Source organism: Myripristis murdjan, chromosome 22 (genome assembly GCF_902150065.1).
Source record: "Myripristis murdjan chromosome 22, fMyrMur1.1, whole genome shotgun sequence".
NCBI lineage: Eukaryota > Metazoa > Chordata > Actinopteri > Holocentriformes > Holocentridae > Myripristis > Myripristis murdjan.
The window spans coordinates 4,981,923-4,999,284 of record NC_044001.1 but is presented as its reverse complement, the minus strand read 5'-3'; the positions used below and the strand labels follow the sequence as shown (position 1 = coordinate 4,999,284).

The following is a 17,362-nucleotide window of genomic DNA, read 5'->3' as shown; positions in this document are numbered from 1 at the left end:
GCTGTAGCCGCACAGGATGGAAACATTTAAATGAGACTGACACCAAAAATGACGACAGCGTACAAGGGTCACTGTCAGGAGAAAAAAATTACAGAGCTGAGGGAGGGATGGTAATACTCTGAGGAAAAAACTGAGATTTAAGTTGTAGATTTATGTGAAAAAATAGAGATTAAAGTTGTAAATTTATGAGAAAAAAAAGGTATATTCTCTGAAATTAAAGTGGCAAATTTATGAGAAAAAACTCAAATTTGTGAGGAAAAAACGTGAAAATCCTGATTATAAAGTCACAAATTTACGGGAAAAAACTCTGAAAGGCAGGAATTTATGAGAAAAAAACTCAAAAATGTATGAGAAAAAATCGAAAATACTCGGATTAAAGTTGTGAATTTATGACAAAAATACTCAAATATATGAGAGAAAACTCAAAAATTCTGAGATTAAGGTTGTATATTTATGAGGAAAAAAACTCACAGATTTATGAAAAAAAAATAGAAAATTCTCTGAAAATAGGGTGGCAAATTTCTGAGAAAAAACTTGAATATTCTGAGATTATAAAGTCACAAATTTGCGAGAAAAAACTCAGAAATTCTGAAATTAAAGGTGTTAATTTATGAGAAAAAAATCTCACAAATGTATAAGAAAAAAATTTAAAATTCTGGGATTTAACTTGTAAATTCATTAGGAAAAAAACTCAGATACATGAGAGAAATCTCAAAAAATTCTGAGATTAAAGTTGTAAATTTATGAGGAAAAAAACACATTTCTGAGAAAAAAAAAACTAGAAAATTCTCTGAAAATAGGGTGGAACATTTCTGAGAAAAAAATTGAAAATTCAGAGATTAAAAAGTCACAAATTTGCGAGAAAAAAACGGGAAAACTAGTTTCTCTTCTATAGGATTTAGTCAGAAGGAAATCCTGGTCACAGTATTCCCTTCAGCATCTGGACTTTGAGGTGATGTTGCCGTGACTTGTGACTCGTAAGATTCACCAGCAGAGCTCGGCTCTCCTCCCGGTGAGAGTGCAGCCCGACTGGAGCCGCCTGGTTCTGGGATGCTGGGATTTATTTTCAAGAGCGCCGGTGGTGTTAAGGGCCTAATTCATTGCAACATGCGTGATTAGAGGCGCCCACTCCACCACCTCGATCCCTTTGCCGCTCTGCCTCACCCAGCCTCTCCTCGTCTCGAGCACCCAGACCCCGACACTTCATTATGGAGACTTTCATCCTCTGTCCTCTCGGCTCCTTCCCGGCAGGAACAAGCGCAAAACATCTGGCTCAAGTGGAACAGCCGCTACCTTGTTGAAAGTTTTTGCTCAAGTCAAAGTAAAATTACCAGTGAAAAACATGCAGCAGCATTAGATGTGAAAAATGAGAAGTGACAAAATAAAGGTGACAAAAAGTAAAGTCAGGTTCTGAGTCATGTACAATTCTGCAGCAAATATGCGTTTAAAAAGTAAAAGTAAAATTACAGATTTTAGAATAAGGCTGCAACTACAGATTACTGTCATTGTTTGGTCATCTATTGATTAGTTTTTGATTCATCGATTGATCGTTTAGTGTATAAGGTGTCAAAAATCCGCCTCATCGGAAGTTAGCCAAGCCTAAAATTATTGCTTCCCAAATCTAATGTAGGTTTTGTCCTTCTGTCCACACAAAATGGAAATGTTTTGGAAAGCACTCCCCCAAAAAAACATAAATTTTCCTGCATCATGTGGTTGGTGAAAATGGCACAGTTTAATAACCTTTGCTTTGCTTCTTTGTTCATGAGCTGCAATAATGTTCTCCGTTATTTTTATTAACACTTTGTCCTCATTTGTAATGATCACTAGGAAAATTCCGGGATTTAAGTTGTAAATTCATGAGAAAAAAAAACTCAAATATATGAGAGAAAACTCAAAAAAATTCTGAGATTAAAGTTGTAAATTTATGAGGAAAAAACTCACAAATTTATGATAAAAAAGCCAGAAAATTCTCTGAAATTAAGGTGGCGAATTTCTGAGAAAGAACTTGAAAATTCTGATATTATAAAGTCACAAGCTCTGCCTCGTCCTCTGCCTGTGATGAACTCATAGTTTTAGACATTGTTAGACATTTTTGGACATGTGCAGCATTATCTCTACTTGAATTAGCAGCTCAGGCGTGTCAGCAAACCTCTGCCACCACAGTAATACAGCAGACACTCTCTGTCACAGCCAGGAAACAAAATCAAGATGTAAGATCAGTGCATCAGTGATGTGGAGCTGCTGTGTGTATGGATGTGTGGCAATTAATGTGGAAAATCAAACGCAACTGACTGCCATGGCTGCTCGTGGGAGTGGGAAAACCTCCGCTGTCTGGAGAGTGAGGGATGTATTTATAGCAGAGCACACAGGCCCAGGTGTAGCTCATAGGAAAACACACCAAAAAAAGGAACAGGGACCCCTAGTGTCCGCTGGAGGGGTAGCCACGCTCTCAAAAACATCCCAGTATGGAGATTTTTTTTTTTTTTTTTTTAGCAGAGAAATAGAGTTGTGCTTCCAAAAGTGAACAGTGAAGATGAAGATGTAGAGCTACCAGCAAAGCAGAGAGACAGGGTCAGACTGAAACTCTCATGTGTATCAGTCAATCCTAAAGTTAAATGAAGAACGTTGAAGTTAAATGAAGCGCCTTGATATCGGCACTAAAAATTGTCCTCAGTGATTGTAGTGTGATATAAATGTTTGCATTTTTTGATCTTGTCTGTGGTCTTAATTTGGCCAGATGACAAAAATTCCCAATGTATTATATTATTAATGTTGGGATGATAGAATGGGAAAAAACAGACAATCTTAGCATCAGTTGGTCGATTAAATTGTTTCAGGATGACTTTAAAAGTTATCTAAGAACAAAATGCACCAAAAACTTAATCAGTTACTTCCCCCCTTGTTTTCCAGTGATGCAGATCAACAAGCTGATCGAGATGGAGGTGCTGGAGGAGGCGCACCTGAACCTCCTCTCCCTGCGGCAGGAGTTCCAGCGGGAGCAGGAGCAGTGTGGCCAAGACCCCTCGCCCCCGGATCTGGCCAAGCAAGAGAAGGACCTCAACCTCCTCTACAGAGAGCTGATGGGCAAAGTGAAGACCATAGTGCGCAACTCCAACTCCCTTCCCTCCAGAAACAAGGCTCTGCTGGTCCCCGTGGCCCGCATCATCCAGGAGGAGGAGAAGAGGGAGGGAGACCCCGGCGGCTTGCTGGGGCCCGGCGGCTGGAGGGAGGCTTGGAGGGAGGCGGTGGCCGAGGGGGTGCAGGACAAGCTTGCGAGCGTTCACCTGAACGGGAAGGAGCAGACCCCCTCCTGGCTGACGGTGCACCTGGGGCTCCTGGGGAAGGCCATCGTGGAGGACCTGGAGGGCGTGAAGCGGGAGCTGCGCTGGTCGTACCCGCCCAGCTTCAACGTCTTCAGCACCTACGTGAGGAGCTACCACCAGGCGGTCGGGCAGCACCTGAAGAAGCTGCAGCAGCAGGCGATGGAGCTGAGGCATCTGTACGCCCTGCTGGACTGGATCAACAACTCCTACCAAAGGTCAGACTGGGCCATGTTCGCACCACTAGCAAAGATAGTTTATACAGGCAGATATTCCATCTAAAACAATATCTGAGTCCACCTCCAGGGGGCGATGTAAAGCACTAAAACTGGGTAAACAGAGTCAAATGAACAGCAGTCAGTGGGACTTTTTGAATCGGTAAAAATGAGTAGACGCTAGTTAAGAAGATCCACATTTCTACAAGCTTAGAAATCTGGAACCATTTAGGGTTTTTTACCCCTTCTGCTTCTCAACCAGTCAACACCACATAACCTTTATACTAGTGGAAATCTTCTTTACAGTGGATTTTAGTTCATAATTATATCTACATTGTAAATATTGGGTTGTTTAATAATGACAATAATAGTCCAGCTGCTGGTAAATATTTGGAATCAAATGCAGTGATGACTTGATAGCATTTAGTCCCACTGACTGCCATGTACTCTACTCTGTTGAGCAAGTGCTCAGCACTGCCCCTGATGGGCAAAAGGCTGCACTGCACTTTGGCCCACTGAGCCTGATTGTGCATGTGACCGTTGTGAAATGAAAAGAAAAAAGGGCTGGGTGGTGTGGTTGAAATCACAATCACAATTCCTGATTTTTCAATATCATTACATATAATATAAATCATGTATGCAAAAAGACATTTTAAATAATCAAATCAATGCTCATTCCATTGAACCCAACAGTGATGTTTGGTTTTTATTTACTATTTTATCTCCTGAGCATTAGGGCTAGAGTCTTACTATTAAAGATGCACATTTTCCAAAAAGTAAAATTAGCTTGATTTTGACATAAAATATAAAAAGCTATACAAGGTGGAAAAGATCATTTTCCATCTCACAGGGACTTCACATTCACAAAATCACATTAATTGGTCTAAGGGGGGCGCTACAGTGTTCCTTGTGACTGATTGGCCTAAGATGTGGTGAACAAAATGTTTCCTTGTTTGTTTAATTTACCCAATTTTTTTTTATTATTCCTGAGGTTGTGAATCTCCAAACCTTGTGAGCAGGTTTGTGAAGTTTCCCGACATGAAGTGACATGTCCTCAGCATTCTTCCCGATCGCTGTGCCGTGAAATGTTGTGAAATGTCTCTGAATGGACGCTTCTTCTCCCCCGGCAGCGAGAGGATCATGGGAAGTCCCTCCTTGCGTCCGGAGATGGAGTCTGAGAGCGCCGCGCCCTCCCTGGAGGACGGCTTCCTGGATCAGCTCAAAGACAAGTACTTACAGCGAGTTCAGGTGAGGCTGGGTGATACTGTCAGCGCACGCAAATTGAAACACATTTTTCTCCCAGATAAGCCGGCAGATTTTCAGCTGTATTTGTGTCCTGCTGCTGGTGAGCACTGTTGGCACTCGTAGGCCGGGCGCTGAATGCAAAACGCCTGCCGGTGGCTACAGAGGGACCTCAGAGGTTATTTGTGATGACATGAGACAGGATGTGCATTTCAATGTTTTTAACCTTTATTTATCGGGGGAATATCAGCCGAGCTCGCTCGCTCTCTTGCAGCCTGTTTCACATGCACGCTGTCTAACACACCTGGGAGCTGCAACACTTCACTGAAGCACAGTGTGCGTGTGTGTGCGTGTGTGTGTGTGTGTGTGTGGAGGTGGCGTGGGGTGGGTGGTTTGGCCCATAAAAATGTCCTCACTCTTCAGCAGCCACCGTTTTCACCCTAGCTGAAATTTGGTCAAGTGTGTGTGTGTGTGTGTATGTGTGTGTGAAGATGTGTCTGTGTGTCCATGCCATGAAGGGGGGCGTGGCGATGCACAAAGACACACCGATCTCCCCCAGTTGCTCCAGTCTTCACAATTAATCCAAAAAGTGAATTCACCACACAAAAGATATTGACCAGGTTCACTGCCATTAGACAATAACGTAGTTGGGTGAAATCCCCCTTTAAGTGCCTGCAGCATGTTGGACTGTATAAGACACTTCCAGTCACTTCAATTCATTTCCATTTGATTGAGTTTGTTTAGCTTCATTTACATGTAATTTATAAAACTGGGCGCTGTCAATATTCGTCAACATTCCTGCCGCACATTACTACCCAAAGGGGGCGTGGTATTGGGAGGGGCTAGAACAGAGAGGGCAGGGCAGTGGGAGGAGCTAGAACAAAGGGGGTGTATCTATGGGCGTGGCCTAGAACTAAAAGGTACTTCTAAACTTCTAAATGTTTTCATGTGGCAAACATGTGGAAGAACACACACACACACACACACACACACACATAGATAGCCAGACATATACACACACACACACACACACACTTTTCATCGGTGATGGTTTGCCCCGCCCCTTGTACTTCAGCCACACCCCCTTTCATAACTCATGAGCCGTTTGTCGTAGACTCTTGTGGGAGGCATCGCTGAACTCAGCAGAGGTTCCTTTTTCAGTGGTGTGTGTGTTAAGCCCCGCCCTCTTGTTCTGTGTGTCCGTCACCTCATTGGTCCACGAAGCTGCACCTCCCCTCTACAGAAACCGCAGCTTTCTACCTCTGAGGCTGAAATTTCGCCATGGAGGTCAAGTGTTTGTGAGTGACAGCTGGTAAAAATTCGCTCTTGTTTTTTTGTAAGCAAATTTTATCGACAAGAAAGCAGTAAACATTTTACTGAGATGTAACATGTAACTCTGCTTTTCATTCCACAACCCAGCCACCAAACGCCCTCTGACGTTTCTCAACAATTAAGAGAGACTGCAATGTGAGAAATTTGTTGAATAATTACCCGAGTTAAAGAAAAAAATTGCAAAAGAAAATATTTATATTGATGTATGCATAGACAGGCATACACAAAGGGATAAATACATAAACAAACAAAAGATCCCCAAACGGTGATTTTTTAAAAATAATTCAGTGTAATTACCAGTGCATAAACTAGTCACAGCAACAGGACGGTGTATTTTGTGCAACCATTATTCTGATCTCATAATTGCAGCCTCTTGTGATTTAGAAATTACCAATATTAGTATTTTGGAGTAAAAAAAAAAAACCCTACATGACAATATTTTTTAATGCCTAAAAACACACGTCTGCTGCACAAGCTCTTTAATGACAACTCTGTTTTACTGCAGCATGTTCGGTCTCTTTTTACCGCAATTTTTTTACCTGTGATTTATGATGAAAGTCCTGTTACAGACAGAGTTCACGTTCAGCTCTCAGTGACGTTTCTGATGCTGAGGAAGGTGAACTAAAACAGGCTCAGGCTGTAATTTTCAGAACATTTTGGACGCTCATCCCACTCTCCGTCTGTGCCTGTTAGGAGGACGTGAGGGCTTCGCTGGAAAGAATCGTGCAACTTGAAGACGAAGGATTTTGGAGTCAGAAAAAATCACCAAAGAAGGATGAGGACGATCCACCAAAGAAGGACGAGGACGAGCGCTTCCTGGTCTCGGAGATTCACATGGACATCTGGACGGTATGGCACTGTGGCAGACTTGAAAGGATGATGCTGTTGTGCTTGTTTGTTTGTTTGTTTGTTTGGCTTGTTTTATCCTTTTTTCTCTGTTTCCATATTAGTGCTGCTTCCTGTCAGTCGCCTGATGCCCTCAGGAGGAAATGAAAGTCTCATCTAGGAAATAATCTTTTAAAAACATGTGGCATCATTTCAGACATGACCGAAAAAGTGAATACTATGCAAAATGATTGGAGGAAATGAAAACTAGACACAGGCAGGAGTAAATTAGGTGCAACTCCACATGACTCTGATGGTTTTCTCTGTTAAACACTTCTTTCTCTTGTTTTTTTTTCTGTCTGCCTCCATGTATCTATAACCAGGGTCACCTACCTTTATTTTACCTGTGAATCCTTTAAATTAAATGATACCTACATGCAACCCACCATCACAAACACATATAGGCAGAGTGTTGAATATTTCAGCCAAAAAATAATTAATAAGAGAAGGCTGATAAGTTAAAACTATTCAACTAGAAGAAAGATGATGATTAAGTCAATAAAAAAAGGTATTATGTCATTTTGATGAATTTCACTGTAGAAATATGTTTATTTTTTATTATTAGTTTTTTTTAATCCTGTCCCATAAATAAGCTTGTGACCCCCAGACGAGGAAGTACTTGTTTAGAGCTCCATGATGCAATGCAGGGAAATGGCCACATGGGGGCAGAGGAGAGCCTCAGGGAACAGGCTCTGTGTTAATCTGAGTTGTTGCACACTCTAACCCTCTTTTATTTTATTTTATTTTATTTTATTTTATTTTATTTTATTTTATTTTATTTATTTCCACAGATAGTCAAAAGTAATGCTACGCACTCCAGAAAAATTGATGCTCATCTGGAAGAGAGAGTCATCCGTTCCTGCCTGGAAGAGTTGAAGCAGTTCCCCATGAGGTATGTAAAGCACAAAAACTACAAATAAAATATATTTTAAAATCCCTGTCCCACTTAGATTTTACATTTAGATTTCAGGCATTTGGCACAAACTCTTATCCAGAGCATCTTACAGAGGAATGAGCCCAAATCCCTGCATGAATAGGAGTCTGTATGAATAAGTGACCTTGAATTATTCAGATATTTTGAGTAAAGCGGGGTGACTAATGAGAAAATGCAGATCGGTGCAGAATAATTGGTAAAGCGGAGCAGAGCAGGGGGAGTTACCGGCAGAAGAGGAAGGTGCAGGAGCGGGGGAGTCGAGCAGCTGAAAAACAGAAAATCAAAAACAACAAAAAGGGATGTTGCTCCTCGCATGCAACCGCATGATTGTGTGATTTTCCTATTGTGTAATATGAGAATGTCTCCGTTTTTAATTTTATGACCAACGCTGTTTTCACTGGGTGATGAAACCTCAGTTTTTAGCAGCCAGAAAGACTGCTTCAAAAGGGCCTGTCCTGTCCTTCATCATTCACTATCTGGATAAAATATGGAAAAATAAAATGAAGCATTCTAGAAACATGATCGAAAAAGAATTAGAATACAGAAACAAAGCTGCAGAGTGAACAGAAGCAATGAAAACAGGGGAAATGGTGAAATATCAAATTAATAAAAATATTAAAACCAATTAAAAACATTATGGGGTTATGGAAACATGATGCTGACTATTTAAATATGTTAAATGGACTCAAAATATGAGAATTACCAATAGTTTTTACTGACAGCATTGATTTATGGCTAAATATGAAATATATGTTATATAATGCTGCTGTAACTATACAAGTAACTATATATTTTATCAACCAAGGACTGAAGCGACTTACTGTTTGTGGTTATCAGTCATCTTCTAAAGGCTCATTCATATTGAGAACAATGTAAACTATATTTTTGGTCAGAGGTCTGACAATAGTAAAGCAGTTTCAGCCAATCAAATTAAAGATATAAGAAGGAAGGGGGCGGGGCATTCGGTAGCTCATGACAAATGGCATTGTGGTGTGAATGGTGAGCAACAATGTATCTTTATAGTTTTGTGTATGGTTATTGTTACAGATGTGAATGGGCCTTAAAGGATAATTCCACCTATTTTCGGCTTTATTCTCCTAGTTTTGACCTGATTTTTTTTTTTTTTTTTTTTTTTAACCATGGTATTCAGCTGTGGCCACTGTTTTGTCACTTCAGGGCTTTATGCAGCTTCACTTCAGATTAAAACACTGTGGTCCCCATTTCTTTTCATAGCTGTGAACAGTTATATCACAACACCTCAGTTTTATCAGTAGAACAGATTCTTTTTAAAGCGCCGTGTCCTTCGCTGCGCTCCCCTGCTGCCTTCAGGTCAGGTCAGAAGAGGCGGAAAAGAGGGCTTTCGTCGCTTTGGCTTGAAAACGTTGATCAAGTGTTTTCCTGGTTGGAGCGAGTGCTGGCTTATTGCTGTAATAAATGGACGATGATGATGTGAAATGTGGAAATATTCTGCTCTAAGTTCATTTGTTTGACTTCCCACATCCAAAACCATTTGTTTATCTGAATTTAAAATCAGCCACAAACAAATAAGAGCAGAGCTGTAATTTGAATTTTAACACCTGGTACATTTTGTGTGTGTTTCCTCACATGCATCGACACAGATCTGCAGTGTATGACCCACAAAAGATCCCACATCGCAGTACTCACTTTTAATTAAAAACTAGAGGGTTTGATGTAAACACTTTTTACAGTTTGTTGTTGCAGAAAATCCGATAACACATGAATGCAACATCGCAAGGGAGCGCTTGAACGACCTGCTTGCCAGCGAGTTCACACCAGTTAATTTAACACATCTAATACTGCAAGTGCACATGTTCACTGCAATGGATAGTCAGAAAATAGATGTAGCAGGTACTTATCATTGCAATAACGGTGTATGTGTGTGTGTGTGTACTGGAGAGCAGCAAGAGGCACATAAAGCTTCACAGTGCAGTGAGTGCTGACATGTTGAACACAGACAAGAGCCAGGTTAAAAATAACTGGAATCGTCCTTTAATTGTAGGTGTCACATAAAGGACCAAACCAGTGATTTTGAATGTTTGGCCCATTTACTCACATTTAACATTGAAAAAAAAAAAAAAAAAAACATTTAGCAAATGACGCAGCAGTGCTAAAGATTTCACAACATATAATCAAAATCGGGAGTTAACAATCCGTGGGGACTATTTTCCTTGGCGGAGGGACTGTTTCACTCTGCCCCAGTTTCAAGCTATATAAAAGTCCCTGAAAGTACTTTTTCATATCTAAGTGGAATGAATGGAAACCAACAGCTGGAGAAAAGGGAGGGAAAATGATACTGCAGTTCTAAAATACGATTGCTTGCCTTGGGGACAGATGTGCAGAAATCTGTGTAATTCATACATTTTGTAGATATTTATGCTAAACCTGCTGAATCACAGTCAGGGTCTGTGACACAGCTGCTCAGCGTGATGCATCCTCTGTATCTCCTCTTTCTTCCTGCTCAGGTTCAAGTTGGAGTTCGAGAGTCGCTGCAGCGCTGCAGAGGTTCGTCCGCCGCTCTTGACTGAATATCAGATCACCTACATCAACACCTTCACGGCTTTAAAGTAAGTCACACCACTATCATGCATGTCAGACTATTTCCTGGAAACCCTCTGCCGTGACATTTGAGGTAACCCCGGAGGCCAGTTGCTAGGCAACCTGCCTGGCAACACTGGCATCGACTCAGCAGTGGAAGTTGCACTGACTGAGAGAAAGTAAGGCTCTTGTTTGGATGCCTCACCGCTGAGAAACCCCTGAAGCATGCTGGGAGATTTCACCCCTGTGGACACGCTATTCATTCCTCAATTAATAAACAAGGCATGTACACTCTTGCACAAGGTGGGACGTGTTCAGCTGAGTGTCTTCAGAGTCCCACAGGGCTAAATTAGGTCATGGCTCCTGCCTGCAGGCACTTGTAAAGTTGCGGTGCCAGCCGGGGGATGGGCTCCCAGTGGCTGGCAGAGCGGGGCGCACCGTCACGTGGTTTCTGGGAAGCGGCGCTGCCTGTGAGAATCACTGCCGTGGACGTGGGCCAGAGAAAGTGAAAGTAAACGGGCGGCAGAAGACAGATGCATACCGCTGAAACCCCCACATCCGCCGCTGGCAGTGAAAATGCAAACCAGATGTTGGCTGCTGACGTCTCGCTCAGGGACAGAGAAATGAGCTGCGGTCACCGGCAGGCTGTCTGTGAGAACACAAGTGTGGATCGGTCATGAGACAGGCACATGTGTTCATATTTTTACTTGCCCTGTGGTTTTAGAGACACCTCTGAGTTCTCCTGAAACACGTTTTATGATTGGTTTAACACACACACACACACACACACACACACACACACACACACACACACACACACACACACACACACTCCCCTCAGAGCACATCAGTCTCATTAGAAATGTGTTTCGCTGCATTTAGAAAGGCCCATTGACAAATTAGACTGCCATGTTCCATATTTAGATTCATATTCCCCCGTCAGATCAGTGGTTCAGTTTATCAGCGTCTCACAGTGACCCATAATTCTCCTCACCCTCTCACACCTGCAGGCTTTTCCCATGTAAGTCTGTATGTTTTGCTTCGGTCTCAGTCTGAGTCTCAGTCTCAGTCCGGCTTTGGCTCTTGTGGACCCAGAAGATGCCCGGTGTATTGGCACCTTTCAGCAGCTGGCTGACATTACAGGATGTTTTCAGACGACCACAGCCCTGTAGTGTTTGTTTGAATGAAAACAAGGCACAACTGTCTCACTTTGGCCTGCAGATCTGGACAAGAGCAATTCCAAAAGTCCAGCGACGTAAAATGTCAATTTCAAAGTGAAAATGGCCTCCAAACTGAGACAGTCGTTGCTCACTTGCGCCCCCTATCAGCCGGTTAAGAGGAGGGAGGAGTTATCACAATATTGTGATATAAAACAGGTTTTTCTGAGGTTTTTAATCACCACAAAAACAAGAGGTCCTTGATCACACAGTCATAACTAATATAAAGAAATATTAGGCTGATAGGCTCAGTAGTATGGGAGATTAGCTGCAGACAGACAGACAGACAGACAGACAGACAGACACACACACACACACACACACACACACACACACACACACACACACACACACACACAAAGGACTACAATTAATTATTTTGATCATTGTTTAGGTTATAAAGTATCATTATTCAACGAATCAATCGATTATTTGTGTCCAAAACAAAACAAATGTTCATGGGAAGTGATCAAAGCCCCGGGTGACGTGTTCAAATGTCTTCTTTAGTCTGACCAGCGAAAAAACAAAGTATTTACTTCATAAAGATATGAGCGGAGAAAAGGAAGACATCTTAGCATCTTAGTGGTCTTAGTGAAGCTGGACTGAGACGACGTTTGGCATATTTACATGATAAATGGTGTAAATGATTAATCGATGATCTAACTGTCTTGTATTGGTCCAGCAGTCGTTTTCTGTTCTGAGCTTGTCGTTCACGTTGTTCTCCTGGCTGCAGGGAGCACATGATACAGGACTACAGAGACACCTGTCCGGCTCAGGTGGACCAGTTCAGCAACCAGGTGGACCTGCTGCTGGGCAGCCTGAGACAGAAACTGGGGGAGCAGTACAAAAACAACATCAAGGTACAGCCTGGGAAAATAACCTGATTAATGACTGAACCAGACTAATTTTCTCCAGTTGGTGGGTGTTTTCCCCCGGAGCATCAGATGCCATCTTGTGTCTATACTTTGACTCCCATACAGGTTTTAAACCAACTCAATAAATATATTAGATCAAATTTAAACAGTTGTTTTTGTCCTCAAATCCTTTACTGAGGTAAAAGTAGCAATACCATAATGGAAAACTATGTCATTCAAAGTAAAAGTCCAAATGTTCCCTCATTAAAGTATCACAGACTTCTCAGTACAATGTAGTTCAGTGTGAAGAATTCCTTTAAGAGAGTTGAATTATTGATGCATTAACCTGTAAGAAGTATGTGGAAAAGCTTCCTCTGTAAAGTAACTAGTAACTAAAGCCACCAGATAAATGTTAATCAGGAAAAGAAAGAAGATTTTCCTCTGAAATTTAAAGCAGGAAAAGTCCAAAGTCTCACTGAATGGAAATACTCGAGTAAAAAGTGGCAGAAGTTCAGAGTTTCAATATGAATTCAGTTCTGCTGTGAATGGACTTTACACCCCTGAATATCAAAAATACATACCAGAGGAAGTCCACATGTACAAAATCTTAGTTTTATTTTCATCCGACGCCTCGCGTTCAGAGGACAAAGACGTCCTCTGAGCTTTCGCGTTTAAACCACAGGCCGCTCCATTTTGACGTCTTTTAAACGGCTCATCACGTAAAACAAGTCAGCGTGTCAGGGGTTTTTCTGATTCTTTATTTCTGCATGTAGCGCACCAGGCTCAGATGCATCATTTGTTGACCAAATTGGTTGTTTTGCACTGTTAGTAGAATAATTTACCTCTCACCAAGTGGCTTTACACCACTGTATTTTCCAAGGGATCACCTAACTTGGGATATTTCTTCAAAAAGTTTTTTTTTTTTTTTTCAACACCAAAGAGCTTTGAGGATCCAAGGGATTTTCCTGGAGTGCAGCCGTCAGTGCAGAGCTGCTGAATGGAGGCTGGTTAAAAAAAAAAAAACAAAGAACAAAGATGATGTCAGGGTGGACACTTTCTGTTGTGTCTGGAAGGGGAAGTGAACAAGTGATGCTCTTCCCTCCTCGCACGATTTCAGGGCCGCTCAGCTCCGACTCAGAAAACTGTAAGAAAAACACCACAGGGAGTCACTTCAGCCACCTCAAAAAGTGACTCATACTGTCCTAACATAGGAACTGTATCCCTAAAATAATGTTTCAGATAGTGTTAGTACATTTTCATCACTTACTTTAGTAGCTGGCATTCATTTTGAACTTTCAGACTGTTTCTGCAAGGTTAAGGACAGTAACAGTCCTCATTTATGTGGCACTTACAAGATGCTTCATGTATAAACAGGAACAGTGAGACACATGGAGCAAGAAACAGAAATATATTTAAAAATAGATCAATTGACCAATTCAGAGAAAAATAGGTTTGAGAAAGGAATGCATATATTTAAAAAATAAATAAATAAATAAAATAAACAAATGTAAAATCAAATTGAGACTAAAAAAAGATTAAAAGTGGGCATGATCACCAAGCAACGAGCTCAAAGTATAAGCACACAGTGTTAAGGCGTGATTTTAAATATGATGCCACATCATCAGTCAAATATTAAACGCATGCCTATTCTAAGTGGGAACTGTTTGGAGAGATGCTGATATCGGGTTATATCTGGACTTTGGCACTCTGGGTGGAAGAAAATTCCCCACATCCAGGGAGGAAAAAAAATAAAGTTCAAAACGCACAAATTTGTTGATGTACATGTAGACGCACAGCCTGTAATGGTGGGATTGAGTGTTTAAAAATGAATTATATGTTTAATAGCAGGGATACGTCTAATGATCATTTTCATTGTTGTTTAGATTATATATTGTTATTATTATTCTGTTAATAAATTAATAATTTAGTGTAGTAACATGTCAAAACTAATAAATGCTCATCAGAATTCTGTATGGTGGCATATTAGGGCCACTGTGGGGGGAGAACAAATTGTGGAGCCGGGAGAGGGGGGAAATAATCTGAGGAAAAAACGTAAGAATTTCTTAGATTAAAGTGGTAAATTACTTTTTTTGGCATTTTTGCTTTTATTTGACACAGTAGAGAGAGAGAGACAGGAAAGGCAGCAAAGGGCCAGAAGTCGGATTCGATTGAGCCAAAAAAAAAAAAATTCCCAGATTATTTATTTTACGAGGGGGAAATGGGAAAAGGAAGACAATGTTAGCGTCTCAGTGATCTCAGACAGTCAGTAAATTAGCCGAGTAATTGCTTCAGCAGCCTTTGACCGCGTCGTCTGACTGTTTCTGCGCTGTTTTGCAGCCATACCTGCGGAGGATGATGACGAGGAAGTGGCTCACCAACGACGAGGACTTCCGGCAGCTGTACAGTCACACGGAGACGCTTTCCCAGCACTTGGCTCTCCTGAGGCCTCCGTGTGTGCAGGTGAGACATTTACCACCAACTCTCTATTAATTATTAGCCCAACTGTTTTCATAAGGAAAGAATAGAGCCTCAGCAGGGATGATTGGTGGCCTGCCAAAGCGTCAGGCAGATTCTGTAAACATCCCGGCCGGAGCCAGAGATTTACCGGCATCGGTCCTATAACCTTTAACAGAGAAATTCCATAAGTTAATGTCCCTGTCAAGTGGAAACCTCATATTTCCGAAACACTGACCTCTCAGGAAATGAGAAAAACAGACTTCTTTTAATGAATTTGTCCAGCGTGCATTTTAGAGCTCATTCACTGGGGTTGCAGAATTTCAGCTAAAATCACCTGAATTCACCGGATTAGTTAGGAGGTTTCCACATGACAATGGCGATTTGTATGTGGGTTTTTTTTTTTCACTGCGTTATTCAGCGGAAATCCGTATTTACTTTTCGATGGACCTCTGGGAAGTTCCAGGCATGTAACCAGGGCGTATTGTTATGGTCGCGTCTCTGCGGCTGGACGATGTGTTACGGGAGCTCGTTGCAGCGACGCAGCAGGAACGAATGAATAGCTGGAAGTGGAGGTGTCGCTCAGATGATCCGAGGGCGGCGGTGCAGGAATAACAACAATGCAACACTTTCAGACTTTCGTTTCCTCTTTTTTTTCCCCACTTTCCTGTTGCTCGGCCCATGTCTCTCTCTCTCTCTCTCTCTCTCTCTCTCTCATATAGGAGTTCGTGAACGAGTTGCACTTACACGTGGTGAAGGAATACGTCGCCCAGCTGATGAAAAACAACTACTCATGCAAGAACCGGAAGCACGAGAAAGCGGCGGAAAAGATCCGTGTGCAGCTGTCTCGCCTCGGGGACTTATTTGAAAACATGGTAGTGACCTGTGCTCCTCCTCACCAACATGCACATCAGTTTTTACCCCTTTGATTTGCAAGAAAAGATCATATATCACTGAAGACAAACCACCATGATGGCATTCATTCAGTGGGTCATGCTGGATTTGGGTCAAATACTGGAGTGTAATAAGATTTCCAAAGTTATGGGTGTTGTTTTGCCATATACACTATATTACCAAAAGTATTCGCTCACCCATTCAAATGATCAGAATCAGGTGTCCTAATCACTTGGCCTGGCCACAGGTGTATAAAATCAAGCACTCAGGCATGCAGACTGTGAAACAAGACATTTGTGAAAGAATGGGCCGCTCTCAGGAGCTCAGTGAATTCCAGCGTGGAACTGTCATAGGATGCCACCTGTGCAACAAATCCAGTCGTGAAATTTCCTCGCTCCTAAATATTCCACAGTCAACTGTCAGCTCTATTATAACAAAATGGAAGCGTTTGGGAACAACAGCAACTCAGCCACGAAGTGGTAGGCCACGTAAAGTGACGGAGAGGGGTCAGCGGATGCTGAAGCGCATAGTACAAAGAGGTCGCCGACTTTCTGCACAGTCAATTGCTACAGAGCTACAAACTTCATGTGACCTTCAGATTAGCCCAAGTACAGTACGCAGAGAGCTTCATGGAATGGGTTTCCATGGCCGAGCAGCTGCAGCCAAGCCACACATCACCAAGTGCAATGCAAAGCGTCGGATGCAATGGTGTAAAGCACGCCGCCACTGGCCTCTAGAGCAGTGCAGACGCGTTCTCTGGAGTGATGAATCATGCTTTTCCATCTGGCAATCTGATGGACGAGTCTGGGTTTGGAGGTTGCCAGGAGAACGGTACATTTCAGACTGCATTGTGCCGACTGTGAAATTTGGTGGAGGAGGAATTATGGTGTGGGGTTGTTTTTCAGGAGCTGGGCTTGGCCCCTTAGTTCCAGTGAAAGGAACTTTGAATGCTTCAGGATACCAAAACATTTTGGACAATTCCATGCTCCCAACCTTGTGGGAACAGTTTGGAGCGGGCCCCTTCCTCTTCCAACATGACTGTGCACCAGTGCACAAAGCAAGGTCCATAAAGACATGGATGACAGAGTCTGGTGTGGATGAACTTGACTGGCCTGCACAGAGTCCTGACCTGAACCCGATAGAACACCTTTGGGATGAATTAGAGCGGAGACTGAGAGCCAGGCCTTCTCGACCAACATCAGTGTGTGACCTCACCAATGCGCTTTTGGAAGAATGGTCAAAAATTCCTATAAACACTCTCCTCAACCTTGTGGACAGTCTTCCCAGAAGAGTTGAAGCTGTAATAGCTGCAAAAGGTGGACCGACATCTTATTGAACTCTATGGGTTAGGAATGGGATGGCACTTCAGTTCATAGTATGAGTAAAGGCAGGTGAGCGAATACTTTTGGTAATATAGTGTAGGACAAAACGCAATGAGTCATATTAGTCATGTTTTTGT

The 17,362-nt window shown here is 42.2% G+C and overlaps 1 protein-coding gene across 1 annotated transcript in view; it reads left to right on the top strand.

The window, feature by feature from the left end:
• The window catches only part of exoc3l4 (exocyst complex component 3-like 4), a 32,178-nt gene that overhangs the window by 7,495 nt on the left and 7,321 nt on the right, over positions 1 to 17,362 (top strand). The window contains exons 4-11 of the mRNA XM_030045306.1: positions 2,911 to 3,538; positions 4,666 to 4,783; positions 6,803 to 6,958; positions 7,786 to 7,886; positions 10,412 to 10,513; positions 12,435 to 12,561; positions 14,893 to 15,015; positions 15,732 to 15,884. Coding sequence (XP_029901166.1) covers positions 2,911 to 3,538; positions 4,666 to 4,783; positions 6,803 to 6,958; positions 7,786 to 7,886; positions 10,412 to 10,513; positions 12,435 to 12,561; positions 14,893 to 15,015; positions 15,732 to 15,884 — 1,508 coding nt within the window. The remainder of the gene's footprint in view (positions 1 to 2,910; positions 3,539 to 4,665; positions 4,784 to 6,802; positions 6,959 to 7,785; positions 7,887 to 10,411; positions 10,514 to 12,434; positions 12,562 to 14,892; positions 15,016 to 15,731; positions 15,885 to 17,362) is intronic.